The sequence below is a fragment of the Simochromis diagramma genome, unplaced genomic scaffold, assembly GCF_900408965.1.
Source record: "Simochromis diagramma unplaced genomic scaffold, fSimDia1.1 OVJJ01000463.1, whole genome shotgun sequence".
Taxonomy (NCBI): Eukaryota; Metazoa; Chordata; class Actinopteri; order Cichliformes; family Cichlidae; genus Simochromis; species Simochromis diagramma.
This window is the reverse complement of record NW_024386941.1, coordinates 4888946-4914640: the sequence shown is the minus strand read 5'-3', so window position 1 is coordinate 4914640 and position 25695 is coordinate 4888946. Positions and strand designations below refer to the sequence as shown.

Genomic DNA, 25695 nt, shown 5'->3' with positions numbered 1-25695 from the left:
TGTCTGTTGGTGACAATTTGAGTGAACACTGTTTATTCGCACATTAGGTCTACTGTTGTAATATGTGCAGTGTTATGGCTATTCCACAGTGTGTACAATGTTGTCTCTCTTTTTTTTTTTTTAGCTTTCATGGTAGATCTAGTTGAGATAATGTCATTGTGCGTTTCCTTATAATCCCTTTATTATGCATCATGACACTCTCTGTGTCCATTTGAAAGACAGTCCATAGTTGAACTCCATAATGAAATGTGTAATGTTTCAACTCAGTGTATTGTAATAACCTGTACTATTTTGTGCTGGGCTATTTAAAAACGCATACACTGGCCCAGAGTCAGGTTCATCTTGCAGACTGAGGAGTGTTTTTCATTATTCAGGAGGACATGAGCATGGTGGCTGCCGGGGGCGGAGTCTCTGTCCGAGCTGATGGAGGAAGAAGGTGATAGTGAGAGCAAGTGCATCTTAACAAGTGGAGCTCCTGGGGGGATTTCGGGGCAAAAACTTGGACCAACTTCCCGAGAGGAGATGGAGTAAGCGAAACAACTGATTTCTGTTACAGTCAAAGGTATTTATCAGCTTTTAAAATATTGAGTAGTCTTCTGATTGAAGTTTCAGGAGTTCATATTTTACTCCAGTCTTGGTTTTTGTTTTTTCTTGTGTTTGTTTTTCTTTTCAAATTAGAAGATAGTATAACCCGCTTATTTATCTCTCTGGTATTTCAGAGACTACAGGAATATATGACTTGAAACTCTCTCGATGTAAGCTGCTGATAGCTGGAGTAGCTGTCAAGTCGAAGCTAATTAAAATTGAGATGGATTTATTGAAAGTAGACTTTATAAGTTTTTCACCCAAACATTTTTTCGCATCTGTTTAAAGGAAACTGATTTTTGGTTAATCGTGTCAAATAGTTCCAAAGTCCGTTTGCATGACCAATGCGGGAAGAAAACGAAAGTTACAGAGAGGTTAATCTTTAAACACAAAACTGTAGTGAATCAGAGGGTGTCTTTTAGCCCAGATCTAATCACGTCACAAGGGGGGAAATTCCCCGTTGAAGGTTTTTTGTGATTTTGCATGTCATGCTGTACCTATAATTCAAGTGAGTTTTCAGATTTCCAGCAGTCTTCTTTTCTACAAGGTCAAAGTACTGAGCACTTGAGTACTTAAGAGGGAAAAACGTGAAATTCTATATTGTATATAGACTTGCTACATGTTGCTCAAGCTTAGCAGATTTCCAAAAAAAAAAAAAACCCCAAAGTGTTGCCTTGGGGATGCCAAGGTGGCTGAGTTGCCAACACTGTCAGTGTCCAGAAGAAACCGGCAGGCTGTGAGACTTTTTTGTGGAGCTTGTTTTTTCTACACATTTGTGTTCAAAAAGTTAAAAAAAACAACAACAACAACAAAACAACAACAAAAAACAAAAAAACAAAAGAAAGAAATAAAATAAGTCACTCTGGTTACAGACCTCGAGCCTATTCAATGGCAGGACAGAGTTAACACTGGTGACCACAGAGGATTTTTTTCTCATTTCTGACACTTTGTTCTAATAATTGACTTTTGATGTGTGCAGTTTCCAGCATAAGTAAGTGGCCATCTGTTTATTAACAGCTCATCAGTGCATTGAAACTACATATTAAACCTTGAGGAAGAAACTCCTAAAAGCTAAGTTTAGACATCTAACAGAGTAGTAATATAATGTACCATATAAGCTTTTGTCAGTTACATAATTCAGATCACCAAGTGCACTGTTAATAGGACTATGTCTTCCTTCCCATTAAAATAAAGTCGCAATAGGGTTACAAAACAATACAATGAAATTAAGGCGTGCCATAGCTTGCATACATTGTGTAACAACATTGGATTTTGGATATCTGATCTTTCATCACAGGAATGCAACTGTGAGTTTGTATTTTTGTGGAGAGACTCAAACTGCATCTAAATTAGTTGTTTGTTATTTTAGCTCTTTAGGGTTTTTTTCTGTGAAATAAACAGAACAAAATTGTTTGAACAAAACGAGATGAATAAATATGATTGACTTGAACTTATTGTCAAGTGGCATTATTGTTATTTTAGGGAAGGTCTAATCCTGCAGCCTTTAAGTAATACACTGTTGATATCAATAGTATTATAAAATGAGAATGTTGTAACATACAGTAGTCATACAGATTTGCCAGAATCAGAGTTGTTATTTAAACCTCATCTTCAGCAAAGAAGAAGAATACTTGTAAAGATTTCCAACCCTTCCTCATGAGAGAGTCTGTGTTTGCCTGTAGGGCAATGAATATAATGAAGGCCTTAACAACGAATCTTAACATATTTTCCCCTTTTTTGATGTGTACAATGCTTATGAGTTACTTAGATAAACCCTGAGGCAATCCGCATGGCACAAAAGACTGAATCAATAATGAACACATGCTTTTAAGTCAGTCTGCAGCGTGCGCTGTGCTGGTATTGTCTCCAGCATCCATTAGAAGCTATCAATACGAGAGGCAAACCTGCACTGTTGATGCACAATGTATAAGAACATAATCACCTCACTGTAACTGGATCTGCTCTCCTTTTTCAGGGGACACAGTGGCTGCATGTGTTCAGTATGAAACCCTCCCTCGTCAGCCCGATAATAGGCATGCAGAGCAGGGAACAGGTGCTGTTTGTCGACTTGTTTGTAGCCCTTGAATAGTCCTTTTGTGTGCTGACCCATCCCAGATCCAAAGCAGTGTAAAGAATAGGTGGCCCATTGAATAATTACTTTCTGTGGATGCTGGCTTTTTGTTTTTAACCTTAGCTGTTTATGTAAAATGTGGAAACGGCTGGCATGTCAAAGTAATAAAAGGCTTTAGCAGCTGTAAAAATCTGACAGCCTCGATACCATGTGGCTCTAAATTGTCATTATGCAAAGTCTCTCCATTTAACATTCAGGAAGTTTGTAAATTTTTAAACAGCCCTCTGAAATGTAGATTAATGCTGCTTCTTTGCTGACAGTAAACACTTAAAGAGAAATGCTCTTTGTTGCATTTTCATAAACACTAATAACTTATCATATGTAACATCGCAGCCATTTGTATCCAGCTTTCATTCCCACATTGTGTCTTGCTACTTGTTGCATGTGTCCTATTCAAGAGTCCACGAGCATATCTGGAATTAACCTTCAGCAGGTTTGTGCTAACATTAGGTCTTGATATCTATCAATTATTCATCGTGTTCTGCTGTGCCTGTTCAAATCTAAATGTGTCTCACCATGGAAACAGCCTTGTAGCTCCACCAGAGGGTGTTGGTTTCAGCGGCCATGCCGACAGCGGCCTATTTTCCCAGTTTGGCTACTCCTCCTCAACTTTGGTGTACATGGAACAAATTCAGTACATCCGTCCAATCGTCTGTTTTCTTATCTCTGTCTCTCTCTCTTTTTTTTTCTTTTTTCTTTTTACCACAGAGTCACTTGGGAAGGAGGTTGAGCCTGTTCCAGCTGACTTTGGGCAACAGGCAAGCTCAGTATATTTGAACATTTTTATTTTGGATTACATGCTCAGACTAGACATTAGCTCAGTTATGGTTGATGAATGAAAATTAAAATTATGAGAAAGTCGATCAGAGCTTGATGTTCTGGAAGATTCTCATATTCCTCAATGTTAGTGTCATATTTCTGGTGTCTTTTTGATGCAGCACTGAATTGGTGACGTTTTGTTGCTGTTTTTATTATAATATGAGGTAGTTTAGAACTAATAATGGACTTTTAAGTCACTATAATAATGACCATTATAATAATAAAGTATAAACAAGGAATACGCCGGTTTAGTAAAGTTAAAGCATTAAACATAAATATCTAGTCAATGTCCATCTCACAGTTTAAATAAATGATGTAGCATCTAAAAGTTTAAACACCTAAACTCTACAGATCTACTTTTGCTGTTGTATTGGCTCAAGGACACATAAACTTGTCTGAATATTGCAGGGCAGTTCTCTAGATTGAGAGTCTGCAGTTTTATTGGTCAATAAACTAAATAAACAATTATTGTTTAATGTGAGAACAAAGTTACACTTGCATGTACTTCCCGCTCCTATTGCATTATCAAAGTGTCATAATCAAGTCATAATTGTGGATGTTACTTGAACTAAGGTCATACAGTGACTCAGCAAGGAGATCTATTTTTGTCATATGTGGATAAAGAAATGCATGTGGTGCTAAAAGTCACATTTTCAAACAATGACTGACTGGAGAAAGGTGGTATTACTTGACACTAGAGGGTGCTCTATCACTATAACATATTTCCCTCCTACATTCATTTTCAGTAGCGCCACAGTACAATACGGCAGCTTTTGTCTCAGAAGCTTGGAACGTTTGTGTATTGCTGTAAATATTTTTATTGTTGAGAATGCTTGAAATACTTGACCTGAAAATATTAATCAAACCCTAACTTGAAATATTTGCACAACTGCACAAAAACCGCACATGCTCATTAGAAATCAGACTAAAGGGGTCTTTTACTTTTAGTGTTACGGTGCAAAGATATTTAGGTGTGATATTTTTGTTCTTGCTTTTGGTGGTATGAGTCCAAAACAGGAAGCGTGTTTTCAGATGTTGTGATGATAGGACTTCGTTCTGCTTATTATTTACTCTGACAACATGACTGTGTTTTTAAGTAGGTCAGGCTCAAACGTGCATGAAAACCAGACTCAAATTCTGGGAATCCCGATGAATGTACTTGCTGCTGAAAAAGTATTTCATAGTGTTTTCTTTAGGATAATATTTTCTTTGACAGGTGACATTACTGCTGGACTTATTACTTTGGGGAAAGGCATGTTGCCAGGGGCTCCCTGTTGTTCAGTGATTCTCTTTGACAGAGTCCAACTCTACATGTCAGCAGACCATGAAGATAGTTATGTCTGAGTGTGATGGTTGGCTTTTTAATTGTGAACACATTTCTTTGTTCACTGGAAATGCATACAAGAGGTACATAAAGTATAGGCTAGTTGTTCTGCTGTTTCTTCCTAAAACAGAAAACGCCTTTATGTCACGTACATACACAGGGTGTTTGTGTTACGGATGTAGGTCAGACTAGGAAAAACTGGTTCATGTGATAGGTGTGTCCAGTTAGTGTTCACTTCAGTCCTTGAAAAAGACTAACTAGAGTATAAGAATGGCCTAACGCAGAGTCACCGATCATGTACTGAACTAATGGAACCTGTTCTGTGAAGCAACTGGAAGATCTATTTGTTTGTCAAACACAGAACAAACAAAGAAGTTGTCACACAACATTTAACGCACACTTTTCAGCATTCTCGTAGGGATTCACGATCATTTAAGGAATTAGTTTCTATCTAATTATTGCTTCCAGGGGCAAGAGATGCCTGTTTAGACAAATACAGGATATTTATTCAGCGCTGCCTCATGGGCATACAGTAGGCAGGGATGCTGTGGCTGTCAGAGCAGCCTCTCTATCCCCTCCCGCCCTCTTTAGTTATAACTTTGCCCCTCTCTTCTCAGCCTCCTGCCTTTTTTGCTGAATGAAGGAGGAGCTGTCTAAGTAATTCAACACCTGCCCAATTCATGAATGTTACTGTAAGTTGCTGAACTGCCCTGACAAGTGCTGTAGTTGAAACACATTAGCAGACTGAAGCCGACAGCACTTGAAGCATCTCTGCGCGGCAGAAAATTAGTGTCCAGCAAGGACGAAGAACTACGTTACTAACGAGGGAAAGGGAGGAGAAGAAATTAAAAATTGTTCTACAAAAAGAGTGGAAAACCTGGCATTCCTTCAAATGACTCTTTTAGAAGAATGAAAGAAGTAGTGTTGGGCTTCCTGCCATCCAACATGTCTTTAGGAGAGAGTGTCGTGAGAGAAATGGCCAAAAGTGAGACAGATTGCTCTGAGGGACTGGATGAGATTGCTCTGGGGCGCATTGCCAGCTTACCTTTGGATCCATTCCCACCCAAGGACTTCAGGGGGAAGTTTAAAAAGATGCGTCATAGGAAGAGGCCAACTATTCTTGAAAGTAGGTGCTGCTTTGACACAGTAAAATTGTAGTGATTTCCTCAGTAATCTGTGTAAAATGTGGTTTTGGAAATATCTGGTGAGCAACCAATACCAGTGTTTCAGCCACTCATGCCCCCACTTTGTGAAATTCCTCACCTCCTCGTTGTATTTCTCATAGTTACACAGGAATCCAGTGACTTGTTTGTAATGGACTTAGAGCGTGTACATCACATAATTTTTTATATTATGTAGGATGATGAATTAGCTGACCTTTTCAGTTTTTATGGATCTTATTTCTTAAGTAAATTAATCAACAGAGAAACAAGATGACTTTAAGTAAACGGGACATTAAAGAATGTTTGAGAGAGACAAAAGAAGATGAAGAAGCTAGGGGCACTGGGTGCATTGAGCGAGTGTGGGAGGCAGTAAAGGGTTTGAAGTTGATAACCATAAAAATGGCTGAACTAGACAGACATATTTCACATTCCTCACCTTCATCAGAGCTTGATAATGCCTATAATAAGTGCTTAATGTGTTAAAGGCTGTGCCCACTTAAAGCTTAAAGAAGGAAAGATGCTTACATTGGGGGTTTTTTTATAACCAGCAATACTTTTCTTATTTATTCATCCTCTGTTTGGGTGCTTTGTCAGTGAACATGATTTGTGGAGAAGTTGCCACTGAACTGAAAATGATAAAACTATAACTGGCATTTACAAGATTATTCTCAGGCAGGTTTCCTTCTTGAGAAGTCTCGCTGATTCTAGCCAGTGTGCCAGCAAACTGCCACTGCTTTATATCTACGTTTGGCATCAGTTGCCCCTAGTTATCCAGACACATTGTTATGCCACAAACAGGGTAAAGAAAGTTTCTTCAAAGTAACACAAGGTCTTTTCATGATAAACATGTTTGGCTGATGCAATGCAATGCAATGCAATAACATAACATAACATGTATTTTTTTTCAATTTTTGTTAATTCAGATATCTAATGAATCACGTTGTAGCAATTACGCATGTAGATATGGTTAAGAGTATCAAACTGAACATCAGGACAGGGAAGAACTGTGACTGTGACATGTTTTCAGAGTGTTTCAGAAACAGATGAACTACTGGGATTTTCCAGTACAGCCAACTCTGGGGTTTCGGAGAATGATTCAAAAAAGTGAAAATATCCAGGGTGCGGCAGTTGTCTGGGTGAGATTATCTTGTTGATGTCAGAAGTTGGAGGAGAATGACCAGACCGCTTCAAACTGATAGGAAAACAACAGTAACAGTAGTTTTCTCAGCACACTGATCACTGCTTAGACACCACAGTCTACCTGAGTGCTGTTGTTGATCGTGGCCATTCAGCGTTCTTGTCTTAAAAAGTGCTATATAAATAAATTTTACTTACTTACTTACTTACATTCCTTTATGTCCACAGTGTGCCCATCTTCCAGCAGGATAATGTGCCACATCATAAAGCTCAAATCATGTCCAACTAATTTCTTGATAACAACGAGTTCACTGTCCTCCACAGTCACCAAATCTCAATTCAATAGAGCACTTGTGGAAACTGGTGAAAGAGGTGATCCACATCATTAACTTGCAGCTGATAAATCTGCATCAACTACTTGCTGACACAAATGCACTTCATTGAATAAACAGTGTTTTTTGTATTGAGATATATATATATATACATATATATATATATATATTTAAACTACTGTAGGACCCTAAAAGGTTTTAAGGTAACCCCGAAATGTGTAACACAGGCCTGAAAGTGGTTGGTATTTCCCGCGTTTTCTTTCTTTCTTTTCTTTCTTTTTCCATCATTCTTCCTTTACTTTGACTTCTCGGTGTTCCGCAGCCTTGCTAAAAAATGATGGAATTGAATAAGTCTTTGCACTTCAAAGATTCCAGTCAAGCTGACCAGCTAAATATGTTTTAAAATCTCTTCTTAAGAAATTATGCTTTTTAAAAATCAGAATTGGCAGGAATTGACCATGTATAGTCATGTCTGATTAGAGAACATAATAAATTCTCCTGTTAAAAATAGTGCTCGGCTTAAATAGTTACTTGTTGAATTGAATTGAGGAGATGTTTGCTGAGAGGGCAATGATACAAGCAACATGTGAGTATTTACCTATTAACAAATTATTTAGATGAACTTATCTAAAAGCTTGTAAACTTCAGTTTAGTTTAAACATTTGATATTTAATATTTTGACATTACTGTCTTAAAAAAGACCAACTGTAAATAAAAGAAGTCAGAAAAACCCTTCCCCTTGTAATATAGATACCATAGATTATTGCTTTATGACTCTTTTGTAACTATAAACAAGTGTGTAAGGAGATTTAACAACCCTCATAAATGATACCTAAGTCAACAGCATCTTTTCACTCACTTGTTTATTTATGTCATGACACTTGAAAAACTGCTGCGGGAGGGATTGATTGTAGAGTAACACAATGTGTGGAACGCTTGAGTACACCAAGCAGGAATGTCCTGCTTGGTGTACTCAGTATACCCAACTACTGGGTTGGGTATATCCAGGACACCTGAGCCTCTGAAATGTGTGTTTACCAAACACTGCCACGGCCAGTGGTGGCTTCTCCATCACAGAGTGTATTACGTAATCAAGTGCAAGTGGCTGCCGCTTGATGGATAGGCAGAATTCTGATAGGATTATCCTGAGAGCACTGAGAGGGAGTGAGAGGGGGATTGGAGGATGTCTTTATAGTCCATATGGTCAGGCAGCTTGCTTGTGCTTTCCACATGCCAGAATAATGTAAATATTGGATGGAAAAAAAGGAGCATTGTATTATAGTTTTACTTTGGTAAAATGATTTGTAGACATCTATACAAAAAAAATCAAAAAATTGCAACTTTTTTTTTATAATGCTCTTTCTTTTTGTATATTAATTGTCTTGATATTGGGGGAAAAATTCCTTTGCTCCTCTGTTTTCAGCTCTGATGTATAAAAAAAAATTATATATAAATTAAAATTTATTTCATATATTTTCAGTAATGCTGTTAACAGTAAACATTAGTCCATTGCATGATTTTAAATATAGTTGCAATAGTGCTGAAAGAATCTGTGAGATGCAACACTGGACTGTGTGAACATTGGACACATTCCAATGTATTCATTTTTGCATTATGTGCAAAAGAGAGGTTTTACACTATGCGGCTGACAGTTCTTTTTTGGGAGAGTCAGCCCCTCTTCCCATATTTATTTTCTACATTCAGTTGATTTTATTGGCTGGCTGATCACTTACAGTTAGAACAGTTAGAGTCATTTTCTTTTCGCTCAGCCAGATGTAATGTGTCATACTTCCTGATTTCTCATCTCCTCTGTCAGTGGTCGTGACCTGACAGATTCTCTCAGTCATCCTGAAAGACGCACATGCCCAGTTCTCTCATCATTATCAGGCCTTGCACGCAGACAAACAGTAGTTATTATTAACTGCTCTCCCCTAAGAGGATTGCTTCCTGCACTCTCAGCCTCCACGCAGTTATTTAAAGGGAGCTTGCACTGCCGCCCACTGCCTGCCACAGCTTTAGAGAGGGAGAGAGAAAGAGTAGAGGGAGGGAGAGAGAGGGCTGATAGCCAAGGACAGGACACAAGAGGAGGGGTATAGCAGTGCTAGTGTGTTTTCTCAGGGTCTTGTCAGCACAGCATTGTGTGCGTCACAGAGAGGTGACAGCAGGCAATACCTGCTGGTCCCAACCTAACTGCTGCTGTTGCTGCTACTGGAGGGAAACCACAAGTAGAAAAGGGGGTAGGAAGCTACAGCCATGACAAGCCAGCAGGACTCGGGCTTCTTTGAAATCAGCATCAAGTCTTTGCTGAAGTCATGGAGTGGAAGTGAGTACCAGTTTGTTGTTATTGTAGTGCTCACCTGGCAGAGCTGAATGACTGTTAGTAACCTGACTTTATAGCTCTATGCTGCTTCTTGGCGCAAATTAAGATCAGCGAAATGTGATAGTTCTGTATGCCAGAAGCTGCAAATTTAATGTACTTGTAGTAACAGCACACCACAGTTAAAACAGCTTTTTAGTTGTCTCTTAGCAACAGCCAGATACATAAGTTCCTCAAGGATGACTAGCTAAGTCATTATACAATAGCTTATGTTACAAGTTTTGCGGATGGTGATTCTGCATCTGATTATATTTAAACTGTGGCCATATTTCACTTATAAACAGAGCCAGAATAGCTCTTATTAAGTGCAAGGACACAGTAATAGGATTACTGGAGGTTCAGCTTGGTTGCATCTTCTGTCCAAAGCTCACAGCTTCATTGCCTTCTAGTGAAACCATCAGAGTGAGATGAAATGCCTTCATGCTTCAGATCATGGTGCTATTCTGTTTTATGTGAGGTGTGAGAGGTGGCCTACAGAATGGATGCAAAACTAATGAAAAAGCCGAACGCAGGCATTAAACCTAGCTTCTTAGCAGTTTATTCATGTGTGCTATATCTGTATATCGCCACACTAAATTGATTAATATCTAAAGTGCTAAATGTTTACAAGCTAGTTGCATGTCTCAAGCAGACTGCATTAGGAGCTTAATCTGAATGCAAAGAGAAACCATCGAACAAGCTGCCCCTTTCCACACACTAAACATTGAGCCATCTCCTGATGATGTTGCATAATCCCCACACTGGGTCACTTTGCTAAAGTGGTAAAGGCACAGGCAGTCATTGTACTGTATCAGCATTTAACATTTTCATTAAATTTGTGCTCTTCCCTAATCTCATCTCTCTGCTTCCATTCTCACAAGCTGTTATGTAATGTATCACAAGATGGCAACAGATATAGTGTTGCTAATAAAAGTTCTTTTTTCCTGCATGAGATGTGAGACACAGTGCCTGCTAATATGTGACTTGAGGAACTATATGTATTTATATATATTTATTTATTTATCTATTTTAGTTTAATATAGAAAATAATAGCTTTCAAATTGGTGTAGCATGTGTGTGTGTCTGTGTGTGAGCACAGGGTTAATAATCACAAACATTTTTGGATACCCGGTTTGATAAGTTAGTTTGTCCAGCACTAATAAAACAGTAACAAACAGCAGGACAGAACTGCCATTGTGGAGCAGCTGCATCAGGTTTGTTGTTCAATGTGACTGAAGGCCAGTCCTCCATCAGCCAATCAGAGCAGGAGATGAGCTGTGGGGATCTGGGTAGAGCGGTGCGGTCCAAACATGTTTAGTTACAATTTATTTTCTGACATTTTTAAAAGCTACTATTCAGTTTCTTCTCACATTTTGAATTAAGTTCTTTATTCATTCTTCTTTAATGTTTAGCTTTGTGTAGCAGTATACAGTACAACAAGAGCTCTATTTTTGAGAAGCTGAAAGTAGTATTTTAATAGGAGCTAAAATTGTACTATGTGCACTTTAAACAGACAGATGTGGGCTTTTTGACCAGGGCTTATATAATTGGCCTGAAATGCTCTCTCACAGCAGGCAGTAGTTTCCTGCATGATGTCAGCTGGCTCAAACAGGGCCGATGGTCAATAATTTGCAACCATCATTTTAAGCTGCTTTTCACAGAGGTTCGTAATCACTCTCTCACTCTCACTTTTTGAAAGACTAAAGCTGTGAACTAGTGAAAATATTAGCATAATAATGTTGTCCCTCTGTTTCTTCAAGTCCAGAGAGGTTTTAATTAATTATTGGAGAAATGTCACATTTTGTGGAGGTGTCTGTGGAATATTTTAACAATTTGGGTTGTAAATGAAATGCTCTGTCACTTTATGGCCTACTCTACACAGCAATTTGTCACAGTATTATAAACACTTCCTTTTAGTCGAGTAACTAAGGATGTTGTCCCTTTTTTCCCAGCCTGGAAGAATAGTATAGTGTGTACATTTGGAAACTTCCTTTTCTTACTGCTATCTCTTAAAATGCAATGTCAGCTTTAGAGAAGTTGAACAAAGTTTCCCAGAGGTCTATATTGACACTGGAATTTTTGGTCCAGTTTAAGAGGTCAGTGGTATCTAAATATCCAGCCACTCTGTTCACAAACTGCCGCTTAAAGACATTGTTTACTCAGTAGGGATGTCTCTGTGGACTGCATGTTTTGTGAGCGTGTGTGCGTGTGTGTGTGTGTGTGTGTGTGTGTGTGTGTGTGTGCAAGAGAGACACTTGTCAGCCTGTTTGCATTGTCCTCCAGGGAGTACCACCATTCCCAGGGTGTTTCCAGCATGGCGATGATGTAATGCACGCTGTGCCTGAGCTCCTTGTTTGCAGGGTCACATGTCATGTCTCAGACTTCGTACAGTGCCAGAGCAACAGACACAGGCTTGATATGCACACTGGTTCCTTTATTTACAGCTCGTCTCTGGTTTAATATTTTGTCAAGGGAAAATGTAGATATTGCTTTATAAATCTGGGGGGTTAAATCACAGAGTGTCTGTTGCTGGAACGTTGCCTAAAATCTTTGCCTTAATGACTTTAGTTCTTCTTTAAGAAGTTGTCAGACTTTAAGGGAAGTGCAGTGAAGCAGTCACTGTGGTCAAGAATGATGTTTACACTCTGGTTGTCTGTACCTCGTGGTTTTGCATCACCGATAGGGGGTGGGGGGAGTGCTCTGTCAGTATAGTGTTTACTCCTGGATAAATATAGTCACCAGTCTATGCCACCATAGCGTGCTGGACCTCATCGCTGTCCTGTGCCTCAGCTAAAAATTCCCGCCTGACCTTCACTGTTGGAAGGCACCGGGTGGTCACAAGGCTGGAGGAAGCCATAGCAGAAGCCGCTGTCAGAGAGAAAGAGAGAGAGAGAGATCTAGAGATTGTGTGGTCTCCCGTACCAAACACTACTCCCACTTTTTAAAACACACCCGCTGTTGGCTCTGTGCACCATGGAAACTATAACCAGAAGGACAGAGCCAGCTGACACACAAGACATGGAAGTTGGTGGATTTTACTAGCGAGCGTTTGTCTTAAATCAGGACAACCCTGGATACCATATCCTCCTTTCCCACTATGGACGGGACAGCTGTGTGCTGGAGCAAGGCCAGCGTCATTAGCTTCATCAAGGGTCTGGGTAGGTGCTGCGTGGATCGCCACGAATGAGGGAAGCATGTTCTGAAAGCCATAAAAGGTTGTTACACATGCTGGGCATTCCTTGAGAGATAGCCGAACGCTCCATGTCCTGAAAAGACCTGGAGAAGAAAACTTGTGTACTGGTACCAGCTTCTCCAACTTCTCTTATGCAATTTGTCAGTGTTGCATAATTTGTGGTGCCTCAAAAAATGCTCATTGTGTGTTTGCTCATCTCCTCTCATTATTTTGCATGCAGCTTGTACAGATGTGTAAAATCTAAGCTGCGATTCAGTTTTTGGCAATTTATTTAAAGTTAGTTGTAAAGAGGTAATAGCTTTTAGTAAAGCAGTAACAGCACAATTTTTAGTCGCTGATGAACCTATCAAACTTTGTATGAACGTCTTAAACCTTCCTGTTTTGGCTCTCTCATGTGGCATACAACAAATGAAATCCTTAAATTATATTGTTAATTGTCTTTTATCTTGTCACAACCTTACTAGACTAATATATTACATTTCAAGACTTACATGCAGCCAAATAGTAGACGCAATAATTCTACATCTCCAGCAAAAGAAAAGGTTAAAGCCTTCAATTGTACATTAAAAATATATGAGTACTCTCAATTAAAACATTTTTCAGGTTTTTATGGTTTGGTGAGGTCATTTAAAGAAATATTTGTCAAACGGCACTGGCCTCTCAGGGAAATCTCTCCATATGACTGTGTCGCTTTGGATAAATATGCAGCACAAAGTGAGTGAAAATAAAACTAAAAAGGAAAAATGTGATTTGTGATTTTGACAGATGAACAGTTTGGGTTGACCTTTACTGTTGCTGATTTCTGTCCAGACGTATTTATTACATGCGCATGCACATGTTTACGAAAATATGGTTCTCACTGTAAGGCACTAGCTCTGTTCTGTCCTTTGACTATTATACACCAAACCCAGGCAGTTTGTGAGGCTGAGGCCTGGTTAGAAATTGCAGAGTTATCGCTGAAGGAAAATGTCACGCTTCTAATAAGATGTTTGTATGCATGTCTTTACTGTATGTAGCAGGTTTGTGTCTGGAGGCACAAGAGTTCAACACAGAGGTTAAATTATTAACTCGTGGGTTTTTTCATGGGTTTAAGTGGCCCGAGGCAAGCCATTCGTTATTAAAGGTGGGCCATATCATAACACTGAGTGAAGGATGATCACACGCACAAGGTTTTTGTTTCCCTCAAAGGACAGTGACGACTTTGGTACAAAACCAAAACACCAGCTGCAGGCCATGGTGTTTTATTTCCATATGTGCTCTGCTCACTGTAGCAGGAGGAAAGAAACAGCAGACTCAGGGCAAGACGGTGCCCTTTGGACAGTCTTACTGAGGAATGCTCAACATGTTGGGAACTTTTTGTCCATGTTTGGAAACTTCTCAGCAATACCCTGTTCGGTGAACTCTTTTTCTCTAGTGGCTGATCCTGTCCCACTCATTGTGCTTGATTTGGCAATGTTTTACTTAATGAAACTGTTTCCCATCTTGTGTTTTTTGTTTCTCCTCCGCAGCCTCGCCCGTGGGGAACGGATACAGTAAACCTCCCATCCCTCCAGTCTGCTGTCCTCAGGGAGAGAAGGGTCCCCCTGCCATGATGCCCATCACCATTGACCCAGAGAGCAAGCCAGGCGAGTACGTCCTCAAGAGCCTGTTTGCCAACTTCACCACCATGTCTGAGCGCAAGATCCGAATAATCATGGCTGAACCGCTGGTGAGTGGGAAGAGGGTCACTGCTCTTTGTGTCCTGTAGTGATTAGTTGACATTCTGTTTATCTTATGGCTATAAGATAATAATGTGAAACTAAAAATGTAGCATTAAAGAGTGTTATATTAGTTAAATATAAATAGAAAGTAAAAAGTTTAGAGTAAAAAATTAACCCTTAGATTTTTTTTCTTGTTTACTATCCTGTTAATCATCTCCTGAGCCCTGGTGGGTGTTCTGACCCCAGATTATAAATCTCTATAATAGAAAGATGCTGGAAAGACAGGCCTGTGTCATTTTTTGTTGACTGTAATGAATTACAAGTGGTGAAGGATGCTTTACTTCTAAGAAAATAATGTTTTAGTAATAATTTAAAAACACACAGTCCGGGTACTCAGAAGCACAGAAGCGTCTAATGAACTGAAGAAATTTCAAATCAAATGATATTAAGAGAAATATATTATCTATTTAACTATTTAAAATATATAATAATTAAGTAAGAATTTTGCTAAATGAGTAATGCTTGAGATGATTGTCCCTTATCGAAAGAGTTATAGCTTTTGTTTGACTTTTGTTCTGTCAGTCAGACAGATAACATGAAGTCACTTTTGTGTCTCAAAAATATGATGGAATTTTTGCACTATTATCTTATAGTCACATTAGGAAAACAATGGTTGTGGCATGACCAATATTAATGTCATTATGTGCAATGAATTTGCAACTTCGCTGCCTTTGAAATGGTTTCTTAGAAGACAGGGACCAGATGTGCAACACTTATCAGCAAACTGCAATTCTCAAAGCATCTTTGTGTGTCAGTGAAGTGCCAATAAGATGGAGTTTTGCTATCAGTTTACAACTCAGTTCTGTCAAATTGGAAATTTCATGCCGTCAGTTTGTGGTCATATGGTGATTAACTGTGATAAATCGATTAAAAGTGAAAATCTGCTGCCATCTGTATACAAAGAAATTCACATGAAGTACTTACATTCAGAGTCCAGACAGAGCCTCGTAGAACTGAAGCAGAAATTCAAATATTTCCCCACAAATACAGCCAGGACAGATTTAACTGTCTAGGTGCTTGGCACCCTGCTTTTTATGTAAGAATGTAACCAGAATGCAGTCATCTGGCAACCAGCTGAGTCCCCGATTGCAAAGACAAGTCGCAGTCATCTTCAGACTGACTTAGATCTATTGCAACATGCAAAATTAGTTAGCAATTATTGACAAACCTTTGTCAACCTGTCTGATTGCAGTGATTCCAAGTCAGACCACGATTATTTGGAAAAAGACTGCCCTCCGGCACGTGACCTGTGCCATTACCTTCCAATCAAAAGTAGCTCACTTTGTATGTACACCCCCTGCTGATCAGTAGTTAGTCTCTGCAGATACGTGCAATCAATGTCCAACAGCAAAAAATGTACTTTCACTGAAGTAAAGCGAGTCCTCTTCTGAGGCTTTTATCTAGAGTTAATATTTTCATGTTTTCACAGGAAAGTACATGCCGTCTGTATACTAATTATGTTTCTCTTCCAATATGTATTCATTTATCATTCATTTTAACCATAAAATTAATATTTAATCAATAGAAACCCACCATAAACTCATTTCTAGCTGTTCTGACTTTGTCTTTATGTTGCAATTAAATATTTCTGGAAAACTAGATGAATGCACAAGCTGGCAATAAAATCTCCAGGAGACTTTTAGTCCAGTGGAGGATGGAGCTGATCCTTTCAGGCCAAAAACAGCTCACCGAAATAATTCTGTGGACAGAAAGTCAGACTGGTGTATCAGTATCTTATAAGTGTTACCGCCATTTGGTGATCATCATCATACATTTTGCTTTACATACTGTTATTTAATTCTTTGAAACACATAGCTACACTTCCATGTGATTTTTAGCAGGTCTGATAAATTGTGAATTTACTTGTTGCCTTGAATCAGTGAAGCTGCTGTGGACATTCTGTCTCCAGTTTTAGGTGCTGTGATTTATAGAAAGCTGTTAGTCACCAGCTTCGGCTTGCAGTGAAGTGTTAATTACCATAGGGGAAGAGTGTAGCCCCTCGTTTCATTCTGTTACCCTCCAGAGGACTGCAGGGAGGATGTGTCTCTCTTGGTTTTTCCTCTCAGTGGAGACCTGGCTGAGTAATTTGTTTTAGTCTCTTCTTGTAGTTTTCCCACTGTTGTTGTGAGTTCATTTATCAGAATCCATCATGGACATTGATCTGTAGTCAGCATTTGTTAGGGTAAAGCACAAAAAGACACAGGTTACAAAATACATTTATCAATGAAAAAAAAAAAATGCTTTAAACCTATGAGGAATCAGGCTGGACCAAATGGCAGTAAAATCTTTAAAAGCCATGCCGAGCTAGAAGCATTGACTTTTCTGTCATTCCAGCACAGATGGGCGTCTCAGATTCAAGCATTTGTCTAAAAACTAAAAGGTTCATCAAACCTTGGAGCTTAGCTGGTGTTCCAGCTGTGTGAGAGAGAGAGAGCATTATGGCCCACGCAATGTCACTGTGACACAGATCACACAGTTAGCTTTTTTGGATTAATCAGCAACTGAAGTGCTGTGATGTGCTGCCTGGCTAATGACATGGCAATAGGGAGTTTTTGGAAAAGCAGGGTTGCAAAAAGGAAGAGAAAGAAGACATTTTTAATTGCACAAGAATAAACAATAGATGTAGAATGATGCTACTGTCTGTTTTATGTAAATTTGCCCTTAAATCAGGCTTGCGTTGTGTGATGGAGCTTCACCTAAAATGTTGTCTTATCTTTCCAAAAATTGTACAATGCTAACAATTTTGTTGCCGTTTTCCCAAATGTTTTAAGTAGATATTTGTGTGCGGTATATATGAAGTGAAGTGAGTTTCAGAGAGTTAAACCATCTGTGTTAACAGCTTATGTTTTTTAAGCCTTTTCATAAAAAGGATGGCTGGTTATGACCTGATGGCTAGAGAGCCAAGAAGTCATCGACGGGCCTGTCACTTTGCCAGGAGATGGGTGACTGAGAATTAAACCCTTTTGAAGGCTTTTATCTTAGATGATGGAAGACTGTAATAATAAGAACTGTCATAAATGTCCCATCTCTAATATTGTAAGTGACCCTGCCTGCTCCTAGCCAGGCAACAGACTGATTGATGGCCCTCTCATTAGCTGGGCTGTGATCAGTCCCGGTTCATACTCCTTAGTCATCAGATTTGGAGTTATACTCTTTAAATCACACTACAAAGAACTTTTTTTGTCTGTATTATTGCAAAAATAAGGTTTTAAAATGACTATTTTTTCTGCCTTTTTAGGAAAAGCCATTAACAAAGTCACTACAGCGGGGAGAAGATCCTCAGTTTGACCAAGTAAGTGCATAGAAATACAGGGACCTAGGACCAAATGCTCACTAGATAAACTATTTGTTTTACCTGTAATATAACCATATTAGATTATATTTTTATTCTATACAAAATCCAACACCAACACAGAGGTAACTGTGTTTCCTCTCCCAATTGGAAAATAAGCACGTCATAGATACTGCTCTAGTATGATGCACTTCAGCTTGAAAAAGTTGATGGTTGAAAGCCCAGCTCACATCCCAAAAGGTCTTTCAGATCTAGTCAGGGGCAGGAGTGTTTACCTTGACAGCTGGCACTGCCTCAGCACTAGGTGTATCGAGCAGGTCTGTGGCTTTTCAGAGAAGGCCCTTTCACAGCCACAGAGGTGTGTCTGTGCTGCTGCGCGAGGCCATTCAGCAGCCACACAGAGCCAGGATTCTTCTCCAGCCGTGTGCTGAATGAAGGGCTCACTGTGTTCCCCAGTCCCACCAGACTCTCCTCCCTTCCTGTGTGCCCGGCCTGTTCCTTCCTTTCGCTCACCCACCCCCAAGACTGAGGGAGGCAGCCCCATGAGCGCTCTGTATTTCTGCGTACTGTATCCCCAATAAGAACCAGTTCACTATTCAATCTCGGTGCCTTTTCTTAGTGTTGCTTTTACTTTACTTAAACGCTGCTCCATGTTGCCCATTTATTGTTAAAATGTTTAAAAAATGCTTGAGACATGATGAAATGCAAATTAATGCTTGTTTGTTATTGGAATTGATGTTGAAATTGCTGCTCAAATAAACAAAGGAAATACTGATGGCTATCTTTCACTTTGGTATGTGGACCGCTAAACCCAAATGCTCATTTGCGCTATGTATGTCTTGCTCTCCTAGTTGATAAGCTCCATGAGCTCTTTGGCTGAATACAGTCTCCCTTCCATCCTCCGCACTTTGTTTGACTGGTACAAACGACAAAATGGATTAGAAGAGGAGTTGCACGAGTACCGCCCAAGAGCCAACACCAAGTCCAAAAAGTGAGAACAATTACATTGATTTCTGCACGCAAGCATGAGTCACTTGTAGACAAAAGAATGGTGAGGCTCAGGTGTGCTTTATGATTATAGCGAACATGTTTTCTCTCTAACAGTGACGAGCAACAGAGAGATTATCTACTTGAAAGGCGGGATTTGGCCATTGATTTCATCTTCTCTCTTGTACTTATAGAAGTTTTGAAACAGGTAAAGTGACTAAACTCTGTACTACACAAAATCTACTTAGCTTATCCTATAATTTCATCAGGTTCCCTGATTTATTGCTGCTGACAAAATAAACTTAATTTGGCAGACATCTTGAGATGATCATGTTTTCTATTGATTCTTAATCAGATGCCGCTCTACCCGACCCTTGACAGTTTGGTGAATGAAGTCATTAACTTAGCCTTTAAGCACTTTAGATACAAAGAGGGGTAAGAGCTCATCTGTCCTTACAAAGTTTACTTTTCATTCAGTCTCTCTAAAATGTGCTGTTTTTGGTATAATGCATTGTTTTCCTGCAGGTATCATGGTCCGAACACTGGCAACATGCACACTGTAGCAGACCTCTATGCTGAAGTCATAGGAGTATTAGCCCAGTCCAAGTAAGGCACAAAAACAGAACAGTGATAATAATTCAGTACTATTGGCTGTGTTTTAACTTTTTTTCACTGTATGATAAATTACTACCCTCTCCTCTGTTGCTGTCATGCCACATCACATTGGTGTGTTACTGTTCCTAATGCCTTCTTGCAAAACATTCCCTGGTTTAAGAGACTGGAACGTACTGTAGGGATGACATACTTCTGGAGCGATCCCCTTCACCCCAAACTAGGACTGGAAATGAATGTCTCTGTTTATTTTGAAGTTTTGAGATCACCGAAGAAAGGAATAAGCCCTTAAAATAGAGATATTGCCGATGGGCATGCCACATAACCTTTTCTAAAGGACACTTATATGACATATTAGTGAGATATTTACTTTTCTAAAGATCAGGCAAAGGAAGAGGTAATGAATTTGGCTGTAAACTAAAATGAATCGTCTTCAGAAAGGTTGATGCAGTCTCTTTTTTTTTTTAAAGGGTTGCTGATTTTGACTGTCGAAATAATACAGCATTTCTTCTCCCAGCTGTATTCACTTTCTTTCAAGTGCAGCTCTAGCCAACAGGGAAGAGGTTAAGAAATGCTCATATGAGCTCCCATGATGAATTATCGTCTAAATTTAGACCAGCTGAAGAATCTCATCTCTGGTTCAATTTGGGCAAAGGATCAGGTGCTAGATGAGGAGTTCATCTGGGGGCACAGACTCACAGTCTGCATATAGAGGGTGAGATGAGGGGCTGATATTTTGGGAGGTGTGCACGCTGAATATTATCACTGTATTCTTTCTGAGTCACAACTCTGCTTCTTTATGGAAGTGCTGACTTGGGATTTGTCTGACTGAGCTGTGCAAGCATGTCTTAATATAGAGCCTCATTTAGCTATTTTTATTCTCAGGTTTCCTGCTGTGAAGAAGAAGTTTATGACTGAGCTAAAGGAGCTGCGGCAAAAAGAGCACAATCCTTATGTGGTCCAGAGTACCATTAGCCTCATCATGGGGGTCAAGTTCTTCCGAATTAAGATGTATCCCGTTGAGGATTTTGAAGCCTCTTTTCAGTTTATGCAGGTATAATAGCTTTAGTAACTGAATAATATTTCTGCCTCCATACATTATAAACTGAATATATATGAATATTGTACTTCTTCTGTACTCATCCTCTGCCGTATTAAACTCTTCTATACTAATGTTTCTGTTGGGTAGAAACTATGAATTAAATTCTGAGAACTGTTAAGATTTGATGTTTTATTTTAACTGTGCTTCCTATTGGCTTTTTCATGCAGCTTACACTATTTTTTCTCTTTCACAGGAGTGTGCCCAGTATTTCCTGGAAGTCAAAGACAAGGACATTAAGCATGCTTTAGCTGGCCTCTTTGTTGAGATTCTGGTTCCCGTGGCAGCAGTAAGTTTCTTCCTCATCTGATTCTTGTGTGCAATACCCAGTTGTTATGTGTATTTCATTGTAGCAGTGTATCTATAGTGTATAGTGAACACTGCATATCTTATGAAAGTACTATTTACAGTATGTAAAAACCCAAATAAAGGTGATAGTTGCAAATTAGCAGTAACTTTAAACACACACAAAATAGCATTAGTTTTAGGGTCTGCATTGGAAATGTTTTACACTATATATAGAAAATCACTCAGGGGGAGAAGTTTTTGTCTTCATGTGCCATACTGTGATGTGTAATCTTGTCTTAGGCTGTGAAGAACGAGGTGAACGTACCATGCCTGAGGAATTTTGTGGACAGCTTGTACGACACAACCCTGGACTTGTCCTCCAGGAAGAAGCACTCACTGGTTAGTTCAAAACAAAGTGACACTGATTGTTGGACCTGTCTCTTTTGTACATCTTCAGTTACATGCTCAGATTCCCTGGATGCCTGTGAATTTTCAAGGTCACTTTTGTGTGTGTTTTTTTTAGTTTTTTAGTGTCTACAATAGAAAACATTTATGAGGGAAGACAGGCTGCTGTTTCATAGCATTAAAAAAACACATTAAAAGCACTGCAGTATGTGTAAGCATATTTAAAGTCTCTTCTCCTCTAAGTGTCTTCAATAAAACATTTCACCATGGTAGTTCACATGGATCTGGAAAGACAACAGCCCTTAGACTAGGTCTACTTTCTCCTGAGGCAACGATAATGGCTGAAAGCTATATTTTATGAATGATGCACCATCAGCAAAAACATTTTTAAAAAAAGAGGGAACCACATTATGTCTTCAAAAGGAAGCTGGTTTAAGATGCACTTATGCAAAGGTTGCTCAGAGATAATGCATTATTCCACAAATTGACAACTTAATAGGCAAGTTTGAATATAATATGCAGAAAATCCCAGTGTTTTAGTTGTAAGTCAATAACTTACAAATAAAAAAAAAGAGAGAATTTGTTGTAACAAGGCTGCAATTTGTGTCTTCTGTTCAGGCATTTTACCCTTTGGTGACGTGCCTGCTGTGTGTCAGCCAGAAACAGTTCTTCCTTAACAGATGGCACATCTTCCTTAACAACTGCCTCTCAAATCTGAAGGTAATGTAACTTAGTAACTAACAGTTGTAAAACTGCATTTGTTATTTAAAGGATGTGCGTCTCAGTCAGTCCAAATATTACAGCTTTAATTGTCAAAAATAATTGTGTGAACTACATTTTTTACTTGATATTGTGAGCAATATTACACTGATTATTTTTCTTCAAGATGGATCTATCATTGACTTCTTTGATCAACCTTATTTCATTACAGAGTAGAGACCCAAAAATGGCTCGTGTTGCACTGGAGTCCCTCTATAGACTGTTGTGGGTTTACATGATCAGAATCAAGTGTGAGAGCAACACTGCGACACAAGGGTAAAAATCTTTTACTGTTTGCATTTACATTTCTTTTCTTTTTAAGTGTCAGTAAATAACTGTTATCGTAGAAATATCCTATTTTATATTTTATTACAAAACAAATTCTGAACATGATGATGTGGTGGATTTAGGGAAGATTAAAAAAATGTTTTTAAAAACATTTTGTGGGTTTTTTTTATATTCTTAGAACTGATTTAGACAGATTTAGGCTCAAACCAATACAAGATTTCCAGTAACAGTTGCCTGCAGGGTTATCAGCTGTTTGCAGATGTTATTACGTACAAGCTAAAGCCCACTTGAGGAATTCCAGATGGGTCCAGACAGATATTTGGGTGCTGATCAAGCCCAAAATAAACATGTCTTAAAATGATCTGTCTAATTTGTTAAATGTTTGCACAAAGTCTTTTATTAACTTGCTTTCTTTGTCTCATTTCTCAGTCGACTCAACACCATTGTAACAACACTTTTCCCCAAAGGATCCCGCAGTGTGGTACCAAGAGACATGCCCCTCAATATCTTTGTGAAAATCATCCAGTTTATCGCCCAGGTGAATACACTTGTGTGCTGTACTGTACTGTATGACTGTTAGCAGATGCCATTCGTAATAGAATAATCAGGTTATTTATAACTGATTTGTATTTTATGTTTATTTTTCTGCAGGAAAGACTGGATTATGCCATGAAAGAGATTATCTTTGACCTTCTGTGTGTTGGGAAACCTGCAAAAGCCTTTAGTCTTAATCCTGAGGTACACGTTTGTATAGCAGTCAATTTCATTTGTAAAGGTCCTGCAAGACTGGTAATGGGATGCTGGAAACTGATAACTAACAGGTGACCCTTCTTTCATGTTTAGAGAATGAATATTGGTCTGAGAGCATTCCTGGTTGTAGCCGATAAACTGCAGCAGAAGGACGGTGAGCCTCCCATGCCTAACACTGGTTGCACTTTGCCCTCTGGGAACACACTCCGAGTAAAGAAGACATATCTGAGCAAGACACTAACAGATGAAGAGGCCAAAGTCATTGGTGAGAGAGGCAGACCATGGTCACGAATTCTGAAAATGTCATGCTTCTGCATTTTAAATTATAGGAATTCAATTAAAAATATTCCAGTGAGCTAAAGTAGTTCAATAGGTTTTCCTCTGTCATGTTCCCAGGTATGTCTCAGTATTATTTTCACGTCCGAAAGGCTATTGACAACATTCTCAGACACCTGGACAAGGAGGTGGGCCGATGCATGATGATGACCAATGCTCAGATGTTGAACAAAGAGCCTGAGGACATGATCACGTAAGTTTGCACACATCCCAGCTGACTGGACTGGACTGGACTCATCATTAACTTAACGCTCTTGTTCTCAATACTTGATCAATTTACACTTTGACACAGAAAACAAGACTTTCTAACAAAACTGAAATGCGACCTTTTCAGAGGTGAGAGAAAACCTAAGATCGACTTGTTCAGGACATGTGTCGCTGCCATTCCTCGCATCCTGCCTGATGGGATGTCTAAGCCAGAACTCATAGACCTCCTGTCTCGGTGAGTAACCTGATATGAAACAGTACATAGAGGACCTGTCATTCATCTGCATAAAAGTTATACTTCTTTTATCATTATTTTTGTTTGGTTTATTTTGTCTTTGTCAGACTGACAATCCACATGGATGATGAGCTTCGACTCATAGCACAGAATTCCTTGCAAAGTCTGCTGCTGGATTTCTCCGACTGGCGTGATGACGTCCTGTTTGGATTTACCAACTTCCTGTTGCGTGAGGTCCAAGACACCCACCAGGGATTGTTAGATACATCCCTTAAATTACTGCTGCAGCTCCTCACTCAGTGGAAACTCACCCTGGCTGCACCAGGAAAGACGTCTGACACCTCTAAAATGCACACCGCTGAGGTATACACAGTTGTCTTTTACTAACTGCCCATTTTAGAAATAGAAATAAACTAGTTTAGTATTGTGATATTACTACTGGGTAATCAGCTTTTCTTTATTTTATCACAGCTGCTGCAGACCAACTCAAGTCTCAAGACGCCTTCAGAACGAGGTCCACACTCCACTGTGCTGCATGCTGTGGAGGGACTAGCGGTCGTCCTGCTCTGCTCCTGCCAGCTGAGCACCCGCAGACTCGCCATTGCTATCCTAAAAGAGATACGCAGTCTGTTTGTGACTATTGGACAGTGTGAGGTAAAACACAGAAGGAACGCTGAGGAGACATAATATAAGAAAGATATTTTATGTACAGGTTAAAAATGTATGCTTTGCCAACTATAGGATGATGATAAACCAATGATAGAGATCATGGATCAGCTCAGCCCCAGTATATTGGATAGCTTTGTCAACGCTGCAGTCTCTGACACAGTAAGTTGTTTGTACCTCCAGTTTGTGGCACCGCTCCAAAGTAAACCTCGAGATGTTTCTGTTTATTTGCTTCGTGTTTCATTTTCCTAATATTTGTCTTTCGTCACTGTGTTCATTTCACATGGCTCGACTTTCAGAGATGAGTTTTCAGGGACAACCTCAAGCTGTATGGAGAAGATGATAGGATCTGTGAACTTAAAGCTCCAGCAACACTGGCAGTATAAAAAAACCCACATTTATTGGCTAACTGTAATGAAAGGACAGTCAGGCGGACCTTTCAGGATTGAGGGAATTTTTTCATCATTGGGTAGGGCAAAACTTGGTTGCACTTTTTCAGCTTAAAGCTGTGGAAGTTACCACCTTCATTTTCCACTGAGCACTCTCTGTTGCCAGGGACAGTGAGTCGCCGTAAAACATGTGATCCAGTTCATTCTTGTTGGTGCCCCATTGTCAGATGTGTAAATGTATATTATTGGTTGTTTAGTATTTTTTCTACTCTTACCCAGGCGACTTGAAAATGCTGTTTGTAATATGTTTTATGATGACCCCGATGAAAGCCACAAACCGAAGTGTTGGTGGAGCTTTAGCTTCTATCTGACTGACATAAAAACATAAAAACAAGATTTTTAACCCCATGTAAAATCTGGTTTAGCAAATAATGTTGTAAGTAAGCAGAAAACAGAAGCCAGGTTCATTAATTATCATGTAAAATTAAATAAACAGCTGAGCAACTTCTGGCCAGCTGTCATTTCAGCTATAAGCATTTTTCTGAGTATAATGAGAGTGGCATGCAACATATGCAACATAAA

General features: G+C 39.2%; 1 protein-coding gene across 9 annotated transcripts in view; it reads left to right on the top strand.

Moving 5' to 3' along the window:
• Window positions 1-444: 444 nt before the first annotated feature.
• Window positions 445-25695, top strand: part of frya (furry homolog a (Drosophila)) — a 46848-nt gene continuing 21597 nt past the window's right edge. For 3 of the 9 annotated variants that reach the window (XM_040037653.1, XM_040037648.1, XM_040037647.1), the window contains exons 1-20: window positions 9014-9814; window positions 14549-14748; window positions 18039-18092; window positions 18944-19083; window positions 19197-19287; window positions 19435-19514; window positions 19605-19685; window positions 20577-20745; window positions 20987-21079; window positions 21379-21477; window positions 22102-22203; window positions 22415-22518; window positions 22960-23068; window positions 23182-23268; window positions 23374-23545; window positions 23677-23809; window positions 23951-24058; window positions 24166-24421; window positions 24530-24712; window positions 24800-24886. In XM_040037653.1, the coding sequence (XP_039893587.1) occupies window positions 9745-9814; window positions 14549-14748; window positions 18039-18092; window positions 18944-19083; window positions 19197-19287; window positions 19435-19514; window positions 19605-19685; window positions 20577-20745; window positions 20987-21079; window positions 21379-21477; window positions 22102-22203; window positions 22415-22518; window positions 22960-23068; window positions 23182-23268; window positions 23374-23545; window positions 23677-23809; window positions 23951-24058; window positions 24166-24421; window positions 24530-24712; window positions 24800-24886 (2418 nt within the window). In that variant the 5' untranslated portion in view covers window positions 9014-9744. Of the gene's footprint in view, window positions 563-5541; window positions 5986-9013; window positions 9815-10860; window positions 13006-14548; window positions 14749-18038; window positions 18093-18943; window positions 19084-19196; window positions 19288-19434; window positions 19515-19604; window positions 19686-20576; window positions 20746-20986; window positions 21080-21378; window positions 21478-22101; window positions 22204-22414; window positions 22519-22959; window positions 23069-23181; window positions 23269-23373; window positions 23546-23676; window positions 23810-23950; window positions 24059-24165; window positions 24422-24529; window positions 24713-24799; window positions 24887-25695 lie in introns of those variants that run through there. The other 6 variants (XM_040037645.1, XM_040037646.1, XM_040037650.1 and 3 more) reach the window with 5 other exon arrangements.